At 40.5% G+C, this 23,965-nt stretch overlaps 1 protein-coding gene across 13 annotated transcripts in view; it reads left to right on the forward strand.

Moving 5' to 3' along the window:
• The window catches only part of uggt2 (UDP-glucose glycoprotein glucosyltransferase 2), a 122,797-nt gene that overhangs the window by 96,070 nt on the left and 2,762 nt on the right, over positions 1–23,965 (forward strand). For 9 of the 13 annotated variants that reach the window (XM_061792100.1, XM_061792096.1, XM_061792098.1 and 6 more), the window contains 17 exons: positions 2,696–2,827; positions 4,578–4,708; positions 4,857–4,952; positions 5,097–5,199; positions 7,356–7,435; positions 9,367–9,556; positions 9,614–9,772; positions 10,731–10,816; positions 12,811–12,895; positions 15,004–15,086; positions 15,206–15,286; positions 19,115–19,216; positions 19,334–19,418; positions 21,131–21,313; positions 21,395–21,555; positions 22,409–22,523; positions 23,671–23,787. In XM_061792100.1, the coding sequence (XP_061648084.1) occupies positions 2,696–2,827; positions 4,578–4,708; positions 4,857–4,952; positions 5,097–5,199; positions 7,356–7,435; positions 9,367–9,556; positions 9,614–9,772; positions 10,731–10,816; positions 12,811–12,895; positions 15,004–15,086; positions 15,206–15,286; positions 19,115–19,216; positions 19,334–19,418; positions 21,131–21,313; positions 21,395–21,555; positions 22,409–22,523; positions 23,671–23,787 (1,989 nt within the window). Of the gene's footprint in view, positions 1–2,695; positions 2,828–4,577; positions 4,709–4,856; positions 4,953–5,096; positions 5,200–7,355; positions 7,436–9,366; positions 9,557–9,613; positions 9,773–10,730; positions 10,817–12,810; positions 12,896–15,003; positions 15,087–15,205; positions 15,287–16,163; positions 16,231–19,114; positions 19,217–19,333; positions 19,421–21,130; positions 21,314–21,394; positions 21,556–22,408; positions 22,524–23,670; positions 23,788–23,965 lie in introns of those variants that run through there. The other 4 variants (XM_061792103.1, XM_061792107.1, XR_009791091.1 and 1 more) reach the window with 4 other exon arrangements.

The raw sequence follows: 23,965 nt of genomic DNA on the forward strand, positions 1-23,965 counted from the left end.
CAAATAGTAAATCAGAAGGGTGATTGATGCGAGTGACCAGAGTCTTACAAGATGCGTGGCGTCGATCGAATGATTTTTAAAATTTGTATTTATTTATTTTCTTTTTTTGGTGACTTGTGAGGGCAAACGTGAGATACAAGCACTGTATGGTGGCAAGTGTCTCAACTCACTCAACACCCCTGCACTAGAAAGACAAGATGCTTAATGTACAAACTGATGAACGTTATTGTTTTGTTTTCTTTTCTTTTCAAATATTCTCTGATTTTAAATTTGATGCCTGCAACACATTCCAAAAAGGCTGGGACAGGGGTAACAAAAGACTGGGACAGTTGAGGAATGCTAAAAATAAAACAAACAAACAAAAACAAAAAAAACACTTGTTTGGAACATTCCACAGGTGAACAGGTTAATTGGAAAGAGATAAGTGTCATGATTGGGTATAAACGGAGCCTCCCCGAAAGGCTCATTCGTCCACAAGCAAGGATGGGACGAGGTTCAACACTGTGAACAACTGCATGAGCAAATAGTCCAACGCTTTAAGAGCAACATTTCTCAATGTACAATTGCAAGGAATTGAGAGATTTCATCATCTACGGTCCATAATATCATCAAACGATTCAGACAATCTGGTGAAATCCCTGCACATAAGCGAATTGAAAAACACAGTCCAGTTCAGTGTGCTAACAGTCTCTACAGTATAAACAACTAATGCTGTGCCTTTTTACCTACAGAATTTTTTAAAATAGTGCATCCCCCCCAGTTGTGGACATTACTCAATGGACAGTGGTGTGTCTAGCTCCATCCACCTCAAGCGAAAGGGTATCATTACAGACAGCATTCCAACAATAGGGTACTGAAAAGTGAGACAGTCTGGGTCTAATGTATAGGGACCCTTTATGATGAAAATACAATAAAATGTGTACATACCATAACCCAACTGAACCATTTGGCAGAAACCAAGGTGAACTCTACCGACAATTTACCAACTGCCTGCTACGATTCTACGATAAGAACATTATGAAGCCTCTTTTCCAAACTTTTAGAAGGACATCACACAGAACCCACTATACAGTGATTAGTAAAACTAAATACTTAACAGTGATAATTTCAATCTCAGTTGTGTGGTCAACTTTTTCACAACAAAGCCAAAGTAAAGCAAACCACACTGTCATCGTTTTTAACATTTTGTATTATTCCCAACTAGATTTTTGTGGGGACTCGTGTGATCCTTTTGTTATTGTGATATCATAATATAGCGCCAAATTGGATTTCCATTCCAATTTCCACGGAATTGAATCTTAGAGGCCAGAAGGATTTCAAAAGCTGTTATGAGTATTTGCTTAGTTTTTGTCTTATTTTCTTCTTGTTTCTTTTGTATTACTTTGCTTCGGCATGATAATAGGAAGGAAATTTTGAATGTTTCCAAAGCGAAACCCATTTCCTAGTCAAAGATGAAATTCCCCGGCGCAGAGGGTGGCAACTCAGGCAATAGATTTTTCGCAGGTGGTACACGCAATCAGGTCAGCGTCACTGAAATGTGTGTATTTGTGACACAAGTGTAGGTCGACTGTATCAGAGAAATAAATGATAGCGTTTTAGGCATAACTGACAAGCATCACAGCAAAAGGTCTGACGCGGCCACTCGCAGAGATTTGTCCGACACCACTTTCTTGATTTAAGTGCTCTGTCTGGCTAAATGGTGATTGATGATCCCATCTCCACATTCCCCTTCTGAACATCAGCTCTCAGAAAACCTTTAGAAGCGCCTGTGATGCTCCACAGCCTGTGGATGTCGAGGCAGTCAGCCCACTCACTGTCAGTTCCACTTGCTCTGTCACAGGGGCCGTCGCACGGTGGCGGATATCCTTGTGTCCAGGAATGGATGAGAAGCAGAATGCATTATTTCATTAGGCTTTTACTGCCCTTTACAGTCATCCCGGACAGTGGCGATATAAGCCGTCTGATACGATTATTTTCTCTATCATTCTGTGCGGCATCCGACCATAACAAATCATGTGACAGCAGGGACTGAATCTCCCATCAGGAGAATGGCTTCTAGCCCAGTTTACACTCAGGAGCGACTATAACAAACTTCCCTTCAATTATACCTAGTTTAAACAGCGGGAGGCTAGTGAGTGGGCTGAAAATAGCAATGCAGGGAATGGGAGGATGTGTGAGTTGGGACCCTGTGTCAAGGGATGTGAGTTTATTATTGGCTGCCAGACAGTCTTGCTGACTGGATTGTGTTGACATTATTGGTATTTACCTGTTCTCCTGAGGAGAGAATGTTCCAGAAACTAATAACCTGACTCTACACACCCTTTTCACTCCCACGCCTAATTTGTAACACACACCAAAAAAATGGCACAGGTTTAATTAAAAGTTGTTTTTTTTTATTAATTAGAAATTGATTAATCTCACGTGCACACAAACACGCACGCAAGAGCTGACAGCTCGGTCGGTGTGGTTGAAATATCTAACAACTGTATCGACGCAAGGCGTCAAGGCTATTGTGAATAATAAAAGAAAACACAAGTAATGTTGGCCTTCTTGCCATTCATTTATCATTTCCCAACCCTGCGAGTTTCTTTGATATTGTTTTGGTTATGTTGTACTAGGGAAAAAGTCCTTGAGCTACTCTATTGGATTGCACAATACAACCTCAATACAAGCAAACCTTTTTTTCTGCTTTTAGGGAATGGACACGGATGCCTTTGAGAAGAAGTTTAACACACTAGAGGTGGATTTTGTCCGCAGTCAGCAGCTCTTCTGCCGGGATGTCCTAAAACTGAGTGCCGGACAGAGGGCGGTCATCAGCAATGGCAGGGTGAGTTTACTGAATGTCTGCACAGTAAGAATCCATTCATTTCTTAAGGGTAACCTCAAAGAAACGGGTGTAGAAAATTGCATTTCTATGTTTTATCTTGAGAGGAGTGGCCATGCTAATACGTGGTAGGCACAATTCAAATTATCATACATTTCTCTGCTATGAGAGCTAGCAAGGCTGTTATCCTAAAATCGGAAGGGAGGAAAACACACAGAACATCATTGTAGGTAAAACATAGTGTTGCAATCACATTACATTTAACACCCCCCGAGGTAAGTAATAAATAATACATTCCAAGTCCAGTTGTCCTCGACTCAACCTTTTGAGGCGCGCATGGCTGAGAAAGAGATTGTGGTCCACAAATAAACACAAAGAGAACTGTTTGAAACAACTCTTTATTTTCTTCACATTGTTACATGAATAAAGGTAGAAGTGTATTCATCTATTTAGAACGTAAGACAGTAGATGCCCTGCCAAGTCTCAAGTGGGGTTGGCAAAACGCTATCCATGCCACAAGATAAGCGACCACAAAAGACCCACTTTTATGGCCCATGCGTCAGCAATTCACAAAGGGACATGAAGCCAAGGATGACTTTTCTGCGTGCTCCATGTCGAGTGGAGCAGTAGGGGAAATAATAAAAATAATCATTATTATTAATGTGTATCATGTTTTTTTAGCGATTTTTGGTAATAGAATGTTGGTCAAAAATGTGTTTAAAGAAACACAAAATGTTCTGTATTTTACCAAATGAAATAAGTGTCTGATTCAAAACACAACTAAGTACTAAGGGAGAAATCCTTGCTGGCACATTTCTTGTAGTTGGTCACTAGGTTTAGACTCCTGGCTTAGGAGGGATTTTGGCACACTCCTCTGGTGAAACACTCGAAATCCTTCAAGTTTCTTGGCTGCCGCTTGAAAACTCGAAGCTTCAGCTCCCTCCACATGTTTTCTATTGGCTCGAGATCTGGAGACTGACGGAAGAGAGGGATTCCCAAAGACTGTGCTGTGGCTCATTCGTTTATTGTGAAAGCTCATCAAGTTTGCTAAAGGAAATTTTCCAATTTCACTTAATGGGTTAGAAAAATATTATTTACAACAAATAATATATATTTGTTCATCTGTCTATGTCAGCTACATATAAGTGACAGGCAGAACAATTAAATGCTTTTCTACCAGATGGCAGAGGGTACATAATTAAGTTAAATTTGTGGGTACATTGAGCTGAGATCATCATTGTTTCAGTATACAGATACTTTTTTTTGAATTTTTGGTTTTGTGGTATGGCCGTGAAAATTTCCAAAAGTAAAATATGTGCCTTGGCTCAGTAAAGGTTGGGAAACACTGGACTACTCTACTTGCTGACCGTCATATGCTTCGTCTTGACTCACTCCTTTGTTGCACTGGCTGTATGTTTTGGGTCATTGTCATGCTGTAAGACCCATCCACAACTCATCTTCAGTTATTTCCCCCACTATATACAGAAATGCACCACCTCTTAGGTGGTGATGGAAGAAAGGGATTATCACATACCGGTAATAGTTAAATCGTCATATGTTTGTCGTTGGCAGGATGTCACAATTAGATCATATCTTGATTTATTCCCCATGTGTGTATTGTTGTTTGAATAAAAGCAGTGTACTTTTTGCTTAATCCTGATAACTAATTAACAGGGGTGAAAACAATGCCTTCAGAGATGCTGCAAGATGCGTTCTGCGTTGCAACATTATTCTCATCTGTCGCGTGTGTCAGATCCTCGGGCCACTCGATGAGCAGGAGGAATTCACTGCAGAGGATTTCCAATTGCTGGAAAAGATTACTCGGAGCAGCTCTGCTGAGAAAGTCAAAGCCCAAGTTAAACTGACGGGGATGAAGCCAAAGCAGTATGTTTTTTTTGTTGGTTTTTTTCCGCATCTTATTTGCCCTGCGACTGCTCTTGATAGATGCTTTAGAATCACATAAACTGTATGCCTTTCAGCTGTTTATTGTCTTAACATGATTCCAAAATATACAACTCATTTTTCGTCTCAGTGCGAGTGATCTGGTCATGAAAGTCGATGCCCTGGTCACTGCAGCCCCCAAGGGAGAAGTCCGAAGGGATGTGCAATTTCTTAAAGAGAGCCACAGGTGAGCAACTGTGCTGTGGAATTGGCCATTTTGCTCTTTGAAATAAAATGGTGATATCATACTGTATTTTAAAGTCAAACGGGACTTTCTATTGATTTGGGTCTTATTAGCTAGCCTTGTTCATTGTTCCATTTCCCCACTCAGCGTGCTGCAGCTCTCGCCCCGAGAAAATGAGGTGTTCTATGATGTGGTGGCCATCGTTGACCCGCTTACCAGGGCTGCGCAGAAGATGTCCCCCCTGCTGATTGTAAGTTATTGTCGCTGTCCAATAAAAAACGTCTATATCACTTTTTAATAAACAACCGCTTATAGTGATTTAATAAAAAACACGCATCACAAACATTGCTAGACATATTTAGCACCAAAAAAAGGAGGCTACAAAGCCAGCTCTCTTTCACGTTGTGTTGGATAAACTAAATCTCCCATTCATTCTGCTGTGGATCCCTTTTGGCTTCGGTTGTGGCGGTGCCATGAATAGCCGTGCAGTTCCTTGGGGCTAGGCGATGTCCCGTCCACCGGGCTGCTCTCGGGTGGACTCCTGGGCCCGATCCCGCCCCTCGATTGATCGGGTGTGGTCCTCAGCCTCTGCGGTGCGGGCACAGCAATTGCAGGACACTTCTTTCAGTCTTTGTGCATGTAAAACGGTGTCAATTCACTTGCATGTGTCCGCAGGCACACCCCCCTGGGACTCTTTCACTGGGTGTGTGGCCACTCACTTATTGCGACAAATAACTCGTGAATATGGTTACATATGCTTGACCTAACGGCCGAACAGGACAAATAAAACAAAACAAACAAACAAAAAAAAAAGGAATAAACTAAGTAGTATGTTATTCTTTGATTCGCTGTGATCTCGTTTTTTTTTTCCGGCGGAATCGAATTGGCATTCGAGTCACCACCCATTCATACATACATCACCTTACTATTTACATAACTAGCAAAGTCAACGCTATTCTGCCTATGCCGTGTAAACAGAAGTCAGTTCAGGGTTTACCGTACCAAATGTCACTTTACCACATATGAAGCCAAATAGAGCTTTTGTGTGTTTGTCTGCTTTGGCCTCATAGGCCTTGTCGGAGACCAGTGGGGTTATTTTGTGAAAATCCACCACTTCTCTTGCTGCGTCTTATCATGCAGACGGCCGGGCTTAAGATGAAAATAGGACGCACTCTGTTCAGGCAGCGAGTGAATCAGCTACCGTCACCAGACATTTTTAGCTGTGTGCTCTCGGCAATCACTGCAGTGTGCAGGATAAATTGATGGCGGCATATTGTATTGACTTGCGGTTGTGATGGAGGCAGCCCCCCACCACCCTCTCCCCCTCCAGAGCACAAAACCACTGACACTTTGTTGTTTTTACTTCTGTTAAATTGTATATTTATGACATTGGGAACGGCAGTAGCTCAGTCTGTAAGGGCTTGACTGGTAGTGTTTGGCTTTGGGACTGGAAGTTCGGATCGATCGATACCCCGAGACCCAAAAAGCCCAATATACACTATGGACTACAAATTTGGAAGGTCAGACTGACTGGCTGCTGGAGAGCGGCCAGTTCCTATTAGAAATGATGCTGAGGTGAGGTGAAGTAAAATACGCGTTTCCTCGTAGGTGCTGCTGTTTTGGTTTGCAAGTGGGAGTTCATTTTGTCTTTCAAATTTCAGTATAACTGAAATGTTAATCTTTCACTTATTTTTGTTTTAAGTTCAAACAAAAACAATAAGTGCAGGGAGTCCCCAGGGTCGCAAGATCTCTTACAAAGGTAACTGGAAATTCAAATAAATAAATAAATAGATAAATAAATGAATGGTTCCCTGAAGTATATCCAGTTTGAAATTGATCTCTTATCGGCTGTCGTATTTTTAAAAAAGCCGATGCCTATATGCGTCAAAATGATGAATATCGGTTCGGATGATAATCGGCAGTTATCGGTTCGGATGATAATCGGTCTACCCGATTTGTTTAATGATTCACTGTAATAAATTTCACTTTTTTAATTCAACTACTGAAATGAATTAACTTTTCTACAATTTATTAAGATGCACCTGTAATACAGTGTAGAAAAGAATCATTAAAAAATATAGACACATTGTATTTTTTTATTATAATTATTATAGATGAAATATTTTATGTTTTAAGTGAGGTATATATTATTAATATTAATTTATTTGTGAAAAGAATATACATACACTTTGCCTGCATCAAACGCCTGGTACTCTCTGCATTTAAGTAAATAAACACCTTAGGCCACATCCGTGAGAAAATGTGATGTAAATTGAATAATCCTTTCGGGAAAGTCGGAAAGCTTGTTTTTCTTCCACCATCTGCTCTTCATCACACGGAAGCTTGTTTGCTTCTGCCTTCGCTTCTTAATTTTAACAGTCAATTTTCCTCTGTGTCCTCCCGCAGGTTCTCAGTCAAGTGGTCAACTTAAGGCTGCGGTTGTTCATGAATTGCAGGGGCAAGTTGTCCGAGATGCCCCTCAAGAGGTAGGCTCGGCGCTCCAACTGTAATTAGGTGCTCCCGTTAGGCTTGTTTGAGTGTCCTCGAACCGTTCACTGAGCATCTCTGCCTCACTCCTCCACTCCACAAGATTAAACTGATGCAATCTGCTTAATATCGCCGCCTTATTGCTCTGGGCCTGCTCTTGCATCTCTGAACAAATTGCACTGCCGTGGTACCAAAAAACCAAAAGAAAAAACAGCCCAACAAATCAACAACAAAGAAGAAAAGGGCTAATAACTTTCAGAGCACCGTGAATGTGAGTCACAGTCATTTTTTACAATTCTGTGTTGAAGAGATTTGTATTGGTTGCGCTCATAATATCTCCCTCACCACAATTTTCGGGTAGTGAATGATTTCCAGTATAACTTTGTATTCACTCCTAAGAGTTTTTCAAGCAGCACTTTGTAATTTTTTTCTTCACTTTCAAACTAAAAATTGAAGTTCATTCAGGAAGCGTGTGAACACTTACATATGTGGACATAGGGCTGGGCGATGATGGAAAAATGCGACTCGTGATTATTTTGATTGATATTGAAATCACAATTGATAATCACAATTATTATTGAGTTCAAAACTTAGTATTTATTCACTTACCAAAATCAACTTCAAATATAATGTTAAAAGAACAACCAGAGAATAAATTAGTAACGAGTAAAATAATGTATTATAATCGTAATACATACAAATAAATAAATACCTGCTGTGCATGCTTTGGGCTCTTAGGGGTAGTGTCGTGCATGCATGGAGATATACACTTATATGAAAAAGAGTAGAAGAAGAAAGTCGTGATTGAACTTAGTTAATTCATTTATAACTTAATTATTATAACTCGTTTTTCACAGATTAGGAAGAATGTGTGTGTGAGTATTGTTAAATTATCTGACTCTTATGTGTTACCACAGCGTTTGTGTCTGTTCGTTATTTGAAGGTAAATCCCACCTGTGACTTCTAATGCTAATTTTTGCTAGCCTGTCAATACAGTTTTACATTGAGTATAAGTATTACGCTGATGTTTTTTCTTAACCTAGAGTAAGTATGTGTTGTATTTAAATATACAGTACATGTCATTCTTTTTGTTGTGTTTAGTTTTACATTCAACTCCAACTGGGGTGTCAATAAAGCACGCTCAGGGAGGTCAGAATAGCATATGTCACACGCTTGTTACAAACAACACAGTCGGGTGCGTTCAGGGTGCTTTCACGACGTAAAACCTTGTATGCACACACTGTGCCGTTCCATCAAGCGTTTTTATTGAATTATGTTTTTATGATCACGAGAAGCCAAAATCGAAATCACGATTAAGTTTTGATTAATCGCCCAGCTGTAGCGGTTAGTCAACCTTAATCCAAAAACCAAAAGTGTGTTGCAATATTTTCTACATTTGTGTGATAAACACTAGGCAGTGCACAGACTCTTCTGACAAACAGGGCAGCTGTTTTCATTTCTATACTAAACACAGAGCAGCCTGGTGATCACTGGTGTTTTCATTTACTTGAATGCTCAAAATAACTTTGAATACGGATCCATATGGTGCCTGCACCAAGACATTATCTGATAACATGTAGCAGCCTGTTGTGGTAAATTTAACTCAAAGAGAGAAACAAATTGAGGACTAGAATAGATTGTAGTTGTAAGATCCAAATGTGTTTACTATAAGAGCATCCTGACTGGTAGCCTTGTGTGTTTTTAGCAATATTGTGTCATCATTGCTTTCTTTTCCAGCATGTCTGGAAGCTCACATGAGAACCCAAATCAGCATTAAAAAATAGCCTGCAGTTAATGATTGAGAATATGAAATTGGCAGAACCAATTGCTATTATTGGTGTACCAAGTTCTGCTGTAGCATTAAAGGCTCACTTTCAAGATTTCCACATGTCATAATTTGTAATGCTTTTGAATTCATTTGCGTCTGCAGCTTTTACTCTTTTGTGTTGGAGTCTGATGTCACCTTCTTGGGCAACGACACCATGTCTGCTGGTCCGGTGGCCCGCTTCACAGAGCTCCCCGAATCGCCACTTCTCACCCTTAATATGATCACACCAGAGGGCTGGATGGTGCAGGCCCTCCGCAGCCCCCATGACTTAGATAACATCCACCTCCAGGAGGTATGCTGAGTTGATCACTTTTGTTTATGTACTATTACAAACGTGGTATCACTCCAGGTGAGCGGGACCGTGACGGCAGAGTACGAGCTAGAGCACCTCTTGCTCGAGGGCCACTGCTTCGACCTGTCGACCGGCCAGCCTCCCCGTGGACTACAGTTTACCCTGGGCATGAGTCGAGACCCTATCATGTACGACACCATCGTCATGGCTAACCTGGTCAGTGACTTTGTCGCCTCCATGACCTACCAAGACTGCTTACTCGCACCATATTAGATGTACAGGGGGCCCTCGGTTCACAACGAAGTTCCATTTCTACGGTGGCAACATAACCCCGAATCATTCCGTAAATCAGAATGCGCCCTAGTGTACCACTAACGCAGTTGTAATGTCCTGACAAAAGTACACTTTTGTATGAATAACACTTTTAGGCCACGAAAAGGCCAAATTTGAAGATCTTAGTACAAATCTATATTTATGGTAATTCCTCAAATAGTAATCTAATACAGTTGTTCCCAACCAGTGTGCCATGGCACACTGGTGTTTCCTAAGAGATCATGATGGGTGCTGCGTAAAATGATCCAATTTCACTTAATTCGTCCGAAAATGATTATTCCATCCATCCGTCCATCCATCCATCCATTTTCTACACCACTTATCCTCACTAGGGTCGCGGGCACGCCGGAGCCTATCCCAGTTAATTGCGGGCAGGAGGCGGGGTACACCCTGAAGTGGTTAAAATGATTATTCATTAATTGCAAATATGTTCATCTATCTATGCTAGCGAAATTATGAGAAAGACAGCATGTTTTAAAAAGCATGTTTTCCTCGTGGTTGTGTAGATTTCCTCCGGGTAATGATGTTCGCTTCATTGAAGACTCTAAATTGCCCATTGGTGTGAATGTGAGTGTGTTTGACACCCGTCAAGGGTGCACCCTCCCTCTTGCCCAAAAGTCACCTGGCACAGGCTCCAACTCACACACCACCCTAATGAGAACAAGTGCTTCAGAAAATGGATGGATTGATATATTAGAAAAATGCATTTCTAAAAATAATATTAGCGTCTTCCCAGTAATACGAGCCAAGGACACCTGATACTGTCTTCAGTTTAGTGAATAAATACCCCTGTGATGTGCCGCTGTGATATTCACTATTTGTGCTGTTTTGACGACAACAGGGGTATTTCCAGCTGAAAGCCAATCCTGGTGCCTGGATGCTCAGGCTGCGTAAAGGACGATCGGAGGACATCTACCAGATTCTGTCGTGAGTTTTCACAATCATGTTCACTAACAGTCAAAGGTTTGAACATGGTTTATCGATTAATAGCATAAGAAAGAAAATAATTTGACTGATAGTTTATTCCATCCTTTTATAGTCTTGTCCTTCCCACCCATATAATTTTTTTCAGAAGGTCAGGTAATGAGACAAATTAAGTGACTTCACCAGAACCTTCACCTCCAGCACGAAGGCTGGGTTTAGCTGCCAGATACCGGTAACTGTGAAAGCCCATCGCTATGGTAACGCAGAGAGCTGCTGACAATGTCTGTGCTCCAGGTTTTGATGAGTGCAGGGAGTTGTGCTCCATACAGAGCGGGGGACGATGCAGGTAGGAGTGGGTTTCTATTAAAGAGAAATCATGGTGGTGACGGGGGGGGGGTGGGATGTCTTATGATTCAGCCGGTTACATGTCACGCCATCCATCCTGCAGTGTGTGTGTGTAGTAAGCAGCAGAATTTGTTTCAGTTGGTGAAGCGTAGGTGTCAGACCATGTGCGTACAAGGCGAGAGCACATTGGGGTTATCTAATTTCTGTGAGCAAAGACGAGCTGTGGATGCTCTAAAAAACTGAGACTTTCCCAAAGAAAAACTTATTGCCCTTTCTGCCATGGAGATAATGGCCCAAATCCTACTCACCCTTGTCTGTTTCTCTTCATGGGTAGTGTGCAGTCCGCAGGGTCCTCCATTCCAAATGACCCTATAGGATCAGAGGTACTGCACTCTCTGGGACGGAAGATTTAGGACACGCACAGGTACGATTCCTGTGGAAAATCATATAGGACAAGCCGAGATTTATTCCCCAATCCTTCAGATGAAGCAAAAAGGTGATGTCATTTTTCACCGTGGCAGTGTCATTATTCTTGTGGTTAGCGGGCACTCTGCTCCGCTTTGGTGGCTGATCAGAGCCGAGTGCCCGTGCACCCTGTGCTGCTGCTGCTGCTGCTGCTGCTGCTGCACCTCCTCGCCCTGACAGCCATGATTGAGATGGCCTGCTCGCCACTCCTCACAGAAACTATACAGATTGATCTCTGGTCCTTTTGTACACAAACCCTAAAGCCATGGGTTGTACTGCCAAAACTGTAGTACTGGAGCATACAAATAGATCACCCCAAAACGAACCTGTTTGTCTGAATGGTAAGCATAATTTGGGGGTATTTTGTAACCTATTTGGGTACTCAATGGCTTACTCTGCATCATAGGCTATAAGTCACCATTAGACTCAGTAGATCGCACCTGCCAAAACCCACTAGTCCCCACTCTTCAACACAATAGCCGTGAACGGCCAGTGTTACACGATCAATACTGCACAGATGTTTTCATTAAATCAGTCATCTTATACAATGCAGATGGGAAGTAGTCATGGATCAAATACAGGAAACGTGTTTCTTAATAATGATGGAGGGTAATGAAGTTGGTCTTAGTGGGACCCCAGCAGCTGTCAGGAGTCATGACTGCGTGCAGCCATGAGGCAGAATAATACAAGAAAGATATAACACATTCCAATTCAGAATCAATAGAAATTGAATAAAACCTTACTATTTTAAGTAACATTATCTGTCATACAAGTGTAAAAATAACTTCACCACTGTATTGTAAACATTAAAAAAAGACTAAGTCTAATCTCTGTTGAATCCATTATGCAAGTTATGTGCACATTTGATTGCATGATGATAACACATCTACTTGGAGCGGAGTACTAATTCGACCCCTGCAATTTGGAACCAAATTAGCTGTGTTGATTTACTGTTTTATGGGCTGTGCTGGTATTATATTGCCTAATTACTGATTATGATGATTATAGAGAATATTAAATTGAAGTGGATGAAATAATTCCCTTTTTTCCAGTGTAGCCAATTAAACCTACCTGTTTAATGACATTGTGACTTGATAAAAAATTTCCCTGTAGCGTGCCTGCTGATAGTTTGTCACCTTCAAGTTTAGTGGGAGTAACAACAGTCACAATTTTCATTTATTTGATAGGCACGATGGAACCGATTCCCCAGGAGATGCAGGTGACGTTGTTGTGTTGCTGAACAGCTTCCATAGTAAGATCATTAAAGTCAGGGTGAGTGTGTTATTGTATTTGAAACTTTGTAAAAATTATTATAAATTGTGTAACTTGGAACCTCCGAAGTTGAAGTCCATTCTGTGATGCTGGTTGACTTCGTTTTTCTAATTTCAAAACAATTTTCCCATAGGAAATAATGTAAATTAATCAATTCCAGAACCAAAACTGTTGCCATTCTACAGTTTTTATTCTCTTTTGACAGCTAATGTTTGAATGAACATTTTAACATTCTTAAAAGTCATGAAATCTTAACAACACAGGGTTACAACTCTATAATTAAACTAAATTGATTTATAAATAAAATTAAATTACATACTTTTTGAAGACATGTTTTTATAATAACACCATTTATGTTGGGATCTGCTTAGTAAAAATACATTTGGATATCTAAGTCATGATTAATTCATTGTGTTTCTCCTTTGGCACTGATTTGGGATTTTTCGGGTTGATACTGATATTGGGAACTAGAAAAGCAGATATCTGATAAATTGGCCGATGACTGATATATCATCTGATATATGAAATAAGATATACTCAAGAGGCGGCACGGTGGCCGACTGGTTAGAGCGTCAGCCTCACAGTTCTGAGGTGCGGGGTTCAATCCCCGTCCCCGCCTGTGTGGAGTTTGCATGTTCTCCCCGTGCCTGTGTGGGTTTTCTCCAGGCACTCCGGTTTCCTCCCACATCCCAAAAACATGCATTAATTGGAGACACTAAATTGCCCGTAGGCATGACTGTGAGTGTGAATGGTTGTTAGTTTCTATGTGCCCTGCGATTGGCTGGCAACCAGTTCAGGGTGTACCCCGCCTCCTGCCCGATGACAGCTGGGATAGGCTCCAGCACGCCCGCGACCCTAGTGAGGAGAAGCGGCTCAGATAATGGATGGATGGATGGATATACTCATACTTACATGAACACAAATTCTCATAATACCATGTGTATATATGTGTGTATATATATATATATGTGTATATATGTGTGTGTATATATATATATATATGTGTATATATATATATATATATACACACACATATATATATATATATATATATGTATATATACATGTGTGTGTGCATATACATATATATATGTGTGTATGTGTATATATGTATGTGTATATATGTATATTTGTATATGTGTACACACATGTATATATACACACTTATATATGTATGTGTATATATATATATATATATATATATATATATATATATATACACACACACATGTATATATACACACACACATGTATATATACACACTTATATATGTATGTATATATATATATATATATATATATATACACACACACACATGTATATATACACACTTATATATTTATGTGTATATATATATATATACACACACATGTATATATACACACTTATATATGTATGTGTATATATATAAATATATATATTAACAATTACATATGTCTTTCTTTTTTTCACAAAGCTGCAACTTCCATGATATTAAAATACTGTAATACGCGCTCTCTTTGACATGCCCTAACGTTTCCGTGAGGACGTTACGGTGATGGGGCACTAAAATGTAGTGTTATATTATATTACAAAGTCACCGCTTAGAACGGAGTACAACAAAAAAAAAAGCAGTTTCTCTCAGCCGCGTGAGTATGACTAGGTGAGAAGTGTGGTGTCTGTGCGTGTGTGTGTGTGGAGGGGGGTGGGGTCAGGGACATGGGCAGAGAGTGCAGCACAGACACAGAGGGGTAGCGTGACAGAATCTCAGTGCAGCAAAAATGTTAACACATCCGTTACATATTGACCAATGTCGATTTAATCTCGCTGATTAATCAATCGAGCCACGCTTTGGGATGATCAGTACTATGGGACCAATTTTCAAACGTTGCACAATGCAGACAGGTTTGTCTAGCGTTGCTACTTGCTAGCTTCGTCAAGTGGCGCTTTAAGATTCATACAAGCAGCGGTGTGAAGTGATCTTGATATCTTGGCGCGTCTCTTTCTCATGTAACACCATACATTACGTCCTAACTAGCAATGGTAGGGTACATTAAAATGCGCTATTCAGTTAACCCAGAAAATCAGTTACTTTAAAATCACTGTTTCTGTTTTGCTTGGGTCGTAGGTGCAGAAAAAGGCAGAGAAAATGAATGAAGATCTTTTAAGTGAAACGAGTGAAAGCAAAGGCCTGTGGGACTCCATAGCAAGGTGTGTATGCTTTTCCCTCATGTGTGATTTGTGAATGTACGTAGGATGACTTGTCTTTTGTCAGCTGATTGGCAGGAACAAGTGTACTTCCTTTTGTCAATGACACATTATGGTTTCAGGAGATCTTATTCGTCCCCGGGCTCCAGACTCCATTATTATGCTGTAAGAGCTAGTCTTGCAAAAAATATGTGCTTCTGTAGGTATGTGTATGCTAGCCTTTGTGTGTGTGTTTTCTCCCCAACCGCTCCCTCACGGTGTGAGCCTGTCTGCTTACCCTAACGCTTGCTGTGTGAAGTGTTTGGAGCACTTTTGAGAAAACATAGGCAGTGTGGCTACAACCTGTTTAACATCTCGTGTGCGTCCTTTATTGTGCCGCTTTTCTTTGTCGCTTCAAACTGCTGTTCTCATCTGTGTGCACTGCAGAGGTGTGAAAGCTGTGTAGAAGGTGATGTTTGTATTGCTATCAATAACACTATTTATGTCAAGCCATATTTATTATTTACACTTATTATTTATTATTGACACTTCTTTAGAGACATACAATCGTAAAAAGAGCAGTTTTGACTTTTGACTGACAGCTGTATTAATATAACAATATGCTCATGATTGTGGTTGTCATTTGCAGTGATGCACTGCATCATAATTAGAGCTAATCTGGTCCCCTAACTAAATATAAGAACCAAAATATTAGAAACAGTCCTCAGTGTGATGTAGTGCAGTTGTACACCACTGCAAGCTATGATCGCAATAAGCTTATTGTTAAATTCTTACCTCTGAGAATAATTATTTTTCAATTATATTGGTTTGCATTACAATGTGCAAGTGTCCAATTTAAGTGTCCATTACAATGTGCAAATTCTGTCTCTGGCCGTGATAATAGATACAACATGATAATAATACACATATTTTTAAATACTACTCTGTCGATCAAAACTGAGCATTATTACCTTTGTAAAGGCAGCATTTTTGATCAATTTTTTCTTATTAGATGTGCAGGTAGGTGTCCTGTTAGGTCAGGGTCACCATCCCATCCCAACTTTGTCTTGCTTAGTGAAAGCTTTGTTTCTGTGTTTAAAGGGAAAAAAAACATTGAAGCGTCCTCATGGTGGGCTCGGCGTAGAGGGGAAGAAGGAGGTTAATTCAGGTGAATGGCTTGTCTCATTAAGATGCCCGCAGGATACATTCGGCAGAACGGGTTATAGAGGTACCCTGGCCTTGGTGTGGCCCTCAACTATGTGGATGGCATAGCAAATTGCTGGCTGGCTGGGGAACTCCATTTCAATGTCTTGAAGTTGGTTTTGGACCTCGATGCTATGTACACGCTTTTTTGAAACACCTACACACAGTTAAGCCTTTTGAGCACTGTATTTAAAAACACGTAGCCGATCACCTCATTATTCGATGGAAACAGCCATAGGGAACTTTCAATTTGTTTGGATTTGAAAACAAGTTTTTTTTCCCCAATAGGAACTAATTATAAAATAATGTTGCAGAGTGACACTGACGTCATTAAACATGAGCCAATCCTTCAATGACGGCTGAACGGAGACCTTCCAAATTCTACAATCTTCTGAGCATTGAAATTTGGTCATTGCACTGTATTAGGTGTGATATCACTTTTTCACTTTCCTTACTCATCTCGTCGCTTGGCCCATATTCTCCGGTCTAATGAAAGATGTTTGGCTGAACAAAGTCATCACAAATACTTATGGACTTGCTTGCATACTTATTATTCTACAAGAAAAAGGTTGGTGTTTTTATATCCGTAATGACTTCATATATAATATCAGGATACCTTGAAGGATTTGTTGTAGACTCTAGAGGATGGACGGAAGGTCATTTATTGATCGAAACCCTCACAGGAGTTGGTAAAGCAAATATGTGCATGTCTTGTCTTGACAGAGTGCTTACAAATAGCAAGCTTGATCTCTTCTGGATATAAATGTATTTTATGTTCACTTATGCCCTGTTTTTTTCACAGGCTAGCTATCTGAGATATTGGTAAATATCACAATGCTTTTTTTTTTTAATTTGGCACAAGCAAAAATTGGAATTGATTAAATGTGACCGTGTGCCTCAGTGGACCAACTGAATTGCATTTGTGATAGGTTTATGGTGCAGAGTGTACGGGAGATGTTGCACAAATGATTCCCTTGTTACTTGAAATATCCCAGCATTTAGTCTAATGGAGCTGAACGCGGTTTGCATTGTTTGCAAAACACTTATATCCCTGTTGTGTGAAAACGTAGGGGGATTTCTGCTCCCAAGGACTTTCTGCTTGTTAGTCTTATCCAGTTTTCCAGATTGAAGATGAGCTGAGGTTAGTGGATGCAGAGAGTAAGTGGAATGGAAGGTTTTCAGGATGGAGAACGAATGCTACAAATAGGTTAGTCCTGGCTTGGAATGGACTGATAGATTCGACTGTCTGATTCATTCCTTGCAGTTGCTTTGAGAGTATTCACTATGTATGCTTCCCTCACTTCCCACTCACAAACATTTAACATGCACACCAAGTCAAGCAAAGTCCAAAAACACGAAGCAACTTGAGCACACAAGTCAGTATCACTAAAATGTTAAATGAAAGCCAATTCTTCTTTGGTAACTCGAAACCAGGGATGTGTGTTAGTGCAGATACAGGACATCTAGATGTACTCGTACTCTGACACATAAAAACGCTTTGATACTACGATAACTGATACCCTTAACCAACCTGTCATCTATTATGCTATTCTGTATATTCTATGACCTTAACTGAGGCAAGTGAGGCTTGCAGTTCTTTGAAATCTACGTGTGTTATCCGCATGCGTGCATCACACTGCAACCTGGAGCAGTGGTCCCCAACCTTTTTTTTCTGTCGCAGACCGTCACATGCAAATACATATTTTTTGCAGACCGACAACTATTCGTCGATGAGGGGTATTGAGGGACTTTCCAGATCAGAAAGCGTAAGCTAAGCGCAGACCGGGTAGATAATTAGATGACGTCAATGTCTGATGTGACATGTAAAATACCAACACCAATACCAAAATCCTGCTTTATGGACACACTGGCCCCATCCTGCCTCTGCTTCGGATCTGATACTACCGCCAACGGCTTCAAATAGTTTAGTCGACTTTGTGCACCAAGTCTGCCTCGGTGCCGTTTATACAGAACAAATGTATCATGTGTATCCGTATGTCTATTATATTTTCCCCATGTGGCCAAGGCGCACACACCAGAAATAGCTGCACAATCAGAAACAAATTAATCATGATGCACAAACTATGTCATTCTTAACATCCTATTGTTATTACAGTTTTTTTTTATATAAAGTACAATACTATACAGTGCTATTTTCCTTACCAAAAAAAAAAAGAAAAAAAAAAAGGGTTTTCGGAACAAATTCATGACATTTGTATTCATTTCAAAGGGGAAAGGTGATGTGAGCGTTTTGAGTTAACGAGGGTGGTCACAGAACAAATTTAACTCGTATCTCAAAGCGCCACTATAATATAAATCGATATGCATCACTGTTATCACCTGCTCATTAGCAGAGCGTTTTTATTTATTTTAAGCGTTTGGGAACATCTTTCATGACATAATATTTAGCTTAATGGTGCTTTGCACCCACAATGATTGGCAACATTATACTTAAATGACTCCATGTTTGTAAATAAGTTTTTTATTTTTATTTTATTTTTTTAAATTATCTAACAGAATATTGATCCAATTTCTCCTGCAAGATCAATTTCTAGCTGTTATCTCCATCGGGCATTGTAGTTGGTGAGGACTGGATTAGAATCATAGCCCTCAGAAGGAATAAGTTAGAATTCATCCTAATAGAACGCCAGTACAGTATGATGGAATCATAATATGTAATCTAAAACCTCAGTTGGCTTGCAAACAGTAGGGCACCGTGATGGATGGTTGTTTTCTTTCGTTGTTCCTGGCTTCTTAAAAGTCTGGCAACCTCCAGTCTTCCTTTTGATTCACTGTATGAAAGAGATCCATCAAAAGGAAAATAAGACAAATTGTTGTCTTGTCTACAGCATCGCAGGAGGAGGCCCCAAGAAGGATGATGGCGAAAAGAAGGAGGATGGTCTAAACATATTTTCAATTGCCTCTGGTCATCTGTACGAGCGCTTTCTGCGGTACGAACTCCTCTCATTTCTCAGAGCCTCCCATGGGTTACGCTCCAGGCCCTAAAAGTGATCTTCTTTTCAGCCTTGATCCTCTGAGTTCTTCCTCTCCTTCCGCCTCTATTTCAGGATCATGATGCTGTCCGTCTTTCGCCACACCAAAACGCCTGTCAAGTTCTGGTTTCTCAAGAATTACCTCTCCCCTTCCTTTAAGGTACCACTCTGGCTTACATTTCGCTTAATTTGAACGCCTCATCACATTTACTAGCTAAAGCGTGGTACAGTGAACCACTGCTATATGCAGGGGATAGGGACTGAGCCCTGCCGCGAATAGCGAAAATCTGTGAATAATTGACACCCCCCCCCTAAAATTAGTTTTTAATGGCATGTAGATGCCACAAGGTGGCGGCAAAGCACAAACAGAGAGGATCATAGACCTGCATCAACACCATGAGTCTAGCATGTACGCAATCATGAACCCATGTTACATTCATGACTGTATTCAGTAGTTCAAGTATTCAACACGTACTAACCACCTTCACGAGGCTCATCAATAGTATTAGCTAGCATACTAGCCTGAATAAAAACGTTAGCACAAACGCGTGACATCGCACACAGGCAAACAAATGTGTGCACTCGCACTTTACACTAATGGTATTCAACCATTGAACCTTTTGGCATTTACACACAATAATAAATGTTAGGGAACACAGGCAAAATTGTAATGGCAAAGTAGAATACACTGGCTAGTAGCAGCTGCATTGGGAGAGAAGTAGAAACATACTTTTAATATCCCTATCACCATGCATGAGGTGCATTCAAGGACTGCCAACCAGACATGACATTTCTATTTACTTATTTTTTCCATTTCAACTGCACACCATCAGTTAATTAAACCTAACAACGGCAACACCAACATTCCCCCAGATGGGGCCAAAATAATACTTTTATTGCTGTGGCACATAACCAGCCGGTACCCCAGTATAAATAGACCCTGCTGAAGTATCTGTGATTTGGTTTAGGGCACGCAGCTCGTCATTCCATTGATAGTTCTGGTGGATGCATGCTACTTGTTTCTTTGCCTCCACCTCACTTTGGATAACGCATTCCTCTCTCACAAAATTCCTTTTGATGTCCTCATTCCTTTTGATGTTTTCTACCTTCAGTAACAAAACACAACAAAGCAGCTACAATTGCACTTTATATTTCATCATCTGTAAACAAACACATGCATTCTCAAATAGCTTCACATCGCTTGCTTCTGTCTACTGATGACTATTGCACACTGACAAAACTTGAAATAGGAATTCCAAGACAGTGGGCCATTATCTCCGTTGTTTCAGAGGCATGAACTGTTTGTTCCTGTTTTTTTCTTCTTTCACAGTGTCAATTAGTTTTTTTTTAAGAGAATACAACTAGGGATGCAGCTATCGAATATTTTTAGAATTGCGTATTCCACCGATCATCCTATCGATTAATAGAGTAATGTGATAAAAACTGATTTTGCATTATTAAACAACAATACAAACACATAATGCGCTAACAAATGTGCATGTGAGGTGAAGGTATAATTGTTGTCCACTTTAAGTCGCCATCATGTTCTACACTGTAGTATCTGTGACTTGGAGTGGTCTCGGCGAGTGAGAGTGGAGTTGGCTGTTGTTAGCTCCGGTTAGCAGCTAGCTCGTAACTAGCAAACCGTTAGCGAGTGTGCTTGTTAAATGACTGGGTGCCAGTTTTTTTTTTTTTTTTCTTAAGTCTATCATTTTGGCAATGGTGCCCTTTTTTGGCTTGAGCACCTGCACCCAAGCATGTCTGTGCACATCTATTAATTATAAACAACATTGGTGCTCTACCACCATCGATGTGAACCGTTGATACTAAGCAGCCTGGATCCATTCTTTTATGTCTTTTGTGACTCTTTAGGAGACCATCTCCCACATGGCAGAGTCATACGGCTTCCAGTATGAGTTGGTGCAGTACAAGTGGCCACGCTGGCTCCACCAGCAGACCGAGAAGCAGCGCATCATTTGGGGCTACAAGATCCTCTTCCTGGATGTCCTCTTCCCACTGGCTGTGGACAAGATCATCTTTGTGGACGCCGACCAGGTCAGGATGGAAACCAACCCCAAAGATTGTGACAATGGCCCAGTGAGAGTCTTGTGAGTTCCCGTCTCATTCTCCTCGCAGATTGTTCGAGCTGATCTGAAGGAGTTGCGAGATCTGGACCTGGAGGGCGCTCCTTACGGCTACACGCCTTTTTGTGACAGCCGCACAGAGATGGACGGCTATCGCTTTTGGAAAAGTGGCTACTGGGCGTCGCATCTGGGACAAAGGAAGTACCACATCAGGTATACTTTGATACAACCAATTATCATCAAAAAAAGTGAAAGAGGGTTGTTTTTTTTCAAACAATCCTTATGTGTCGTGGATCATCCTGTATCGTCCTTTCACGTGTATATGCCAAGACAATCGCAAATTGAAAATAGCACATAAATCTTGAAATTTCAACTTCTTTCTAAAAAAAAAAAAAAAAAAAAAAAAAAAAAAATTTTTCTGTCTTCTAAAATTGTTTTTTTTTTTCTCCTAAAATGTTTTCTTTAAGAATACTGTTGAAAATGACTTTCAAAAAAAGAGATTTTTATTCTCATAATTTATATTTATTACTCTGATTTTATATACGTAAGATTACAACTTTTACTCGAAGAAATTTCCAACCTTTTCACTAAGATGACAACTTTTTCTCTTGTAAGTTTAAAAAAGGATTCTATTCTCTCCTCTTTCTTCCTCAAAGTAAACCTTTTTTTTTATATATATAAGAATGCAACATTTTTTTTGGGTGAGCAAGTATTTTGGTAACAATTGATATTAGCAAAAAGTACACAAGTCGTCAAATTGTGAGTGACGTTGCTGGAAAGGTATTATTGTAATGTTGTATGTTAATTATTGTGTATCTTAGTAGCATACGGTGCTTTAGAATTGCACCGCATCGTACATATATATATATATATCTTTCGTATTATTATAGTGCCTACCACTTCCCGAATGTGTCCATGTGTTTTTTGTTTATTTATTTGTATTTTTTTTTAGATTAACTCCTCAGAGTCATTTTATGGCTTTTAGGAAGTGCTTTTTATGGGACTTTTAGGAGGAGATTTCTCACACCTGCCTCGTGTCCTCTCTCGCGCCGTATCTCATCCGCAGCGCGCTCTACGTGGTCGATTTGAAGAAGTTCCGCAAGATAGCGGCCGGCGACAGACTGCGAGGACAGTACCAAGCCCTGAGCCAGGACCCCAACAGTCTGTCAAACCTTGACCAGGTAAAAATGATATTCAGTAGACTCGCTGGACACAATATTGGGGACAACTGAGATCCAGTATTACGGCTGCAGTGCATTATTGATTGAACATTGGGCCTATTTTGGTTGTAAGATGTACTACATTGCAAATTACAAGCGCCACGATGTACATATTTGTCAAACGGACTCAAACTCTGGACAACACCTGTCCATATAGCCGGGTCGGTGAGAAAGTTAGAGTAAGCGTGTCATTAACAGTATTTTATTAAAGTAATTTAATTGCAATAAAGTAATTTAGCTGGCACGGTGGACGACTGGTTAGCACATCAGCCTCACAGTTCTGGGGACCGGGGTTCAAATCCCGGCCCCGCCTGTGTGGAGTTTGCATGTTCTCCCCGTGCCTGGGTGGGCTTTCTCCGGGCACTCCGGTTTCTTCCCACATCCCAAAAACATCCGTGGTAGGTTAATTGAGAGCTCTAAGTTCCCCTAGGTATGATTGCGAGCGCGAATGATTGTTTGTTTATATGTGCCCTGCGATTGGCTGGCGACCGATTCAGGGTGTACCCCGCCTCCCGCCCGAAGATAGCTGGGATAGGCTCCAGCACGCCCGCGACCCTCGTGAGGAGAAACTTATGTCAGTGGCCAATCCTTGAATGCTGGTGTTTTAAGTTTTGTCTAAAATGCTAGAGAATCATTTGAGCTGGGACGGACGGGCTCCAGCACGCCCGCAACCCTTGTGAGGATAAGCTGTATAGAAAATGGAGGGATACAGTATACAGTAAATATGTTTTTAATCCTCATATATTGTGGTCTTCATACATTTAGGATTACATTTTATACTTTTACACACATTCATACAAAAAAAATTTACATTTTCTCGTAAGATTACGACTTTTTTTCCCCCCACCAAAAGCATCGGATTTTATTCTTGTAAAACTACAACTATAAAAAAAGAAAAACAAGCACATAAGATTACTTCACCCCCTCCACCCAAAAAAAAGCAACATTTTGTCTACTTTTAAGTTACTACCTTTGTGACAGTGTCACTCACTAACTAAGCATCACTAGCTTTGTAAAAGTCCCATTTGTATTACAGCGCTTCTATTGGATCTCATTCAACGGTGTACGTGATGTAGCTAAACTTGTCCTCCTACGGTGCTGGTTGTAGGACCTTCCCAACAACATGATCCACCAGGTCGCAATCAAGTCTCTCCCTCAGGAGTGGCTGTGGTGTGAGACGTGGTGTAACGACGCCTCCAAAGCGGCCGCCAAGACCATCGACCTGGTAAACTTCGCATTTGTGATGGGGGAAACAAATTAGCAGTACGCTTCCTAAATGATTCCAAATGACAAGACGGCTGATCATTTGACCACATTTGTATGCCGATTAGAGAAATATGAGCCACGAGAACTGGCATGGGCTAGCTCCATTTGCGTCATCTTTAGGTTAAGTGCATAAATGA

This window comes from Phyllopteryx taeniolatus, chromosome 12, assembly GCF_024500385.1.
Source record: "Phyllopteryx taeniolatus isolate TA_2022b chromosome 12, UOR_Ptae_1.2, whole genome shotgun sequence".
In the NCBI taxonomy this organism is placed as follows: domain Eukaryota; kingdom Metazoa; phylum Chordata; class Actinopteri; order Syngnathiformes; family Syngnathidae; genus Phyllopteryx; species Phyllopteryx taeniolatus.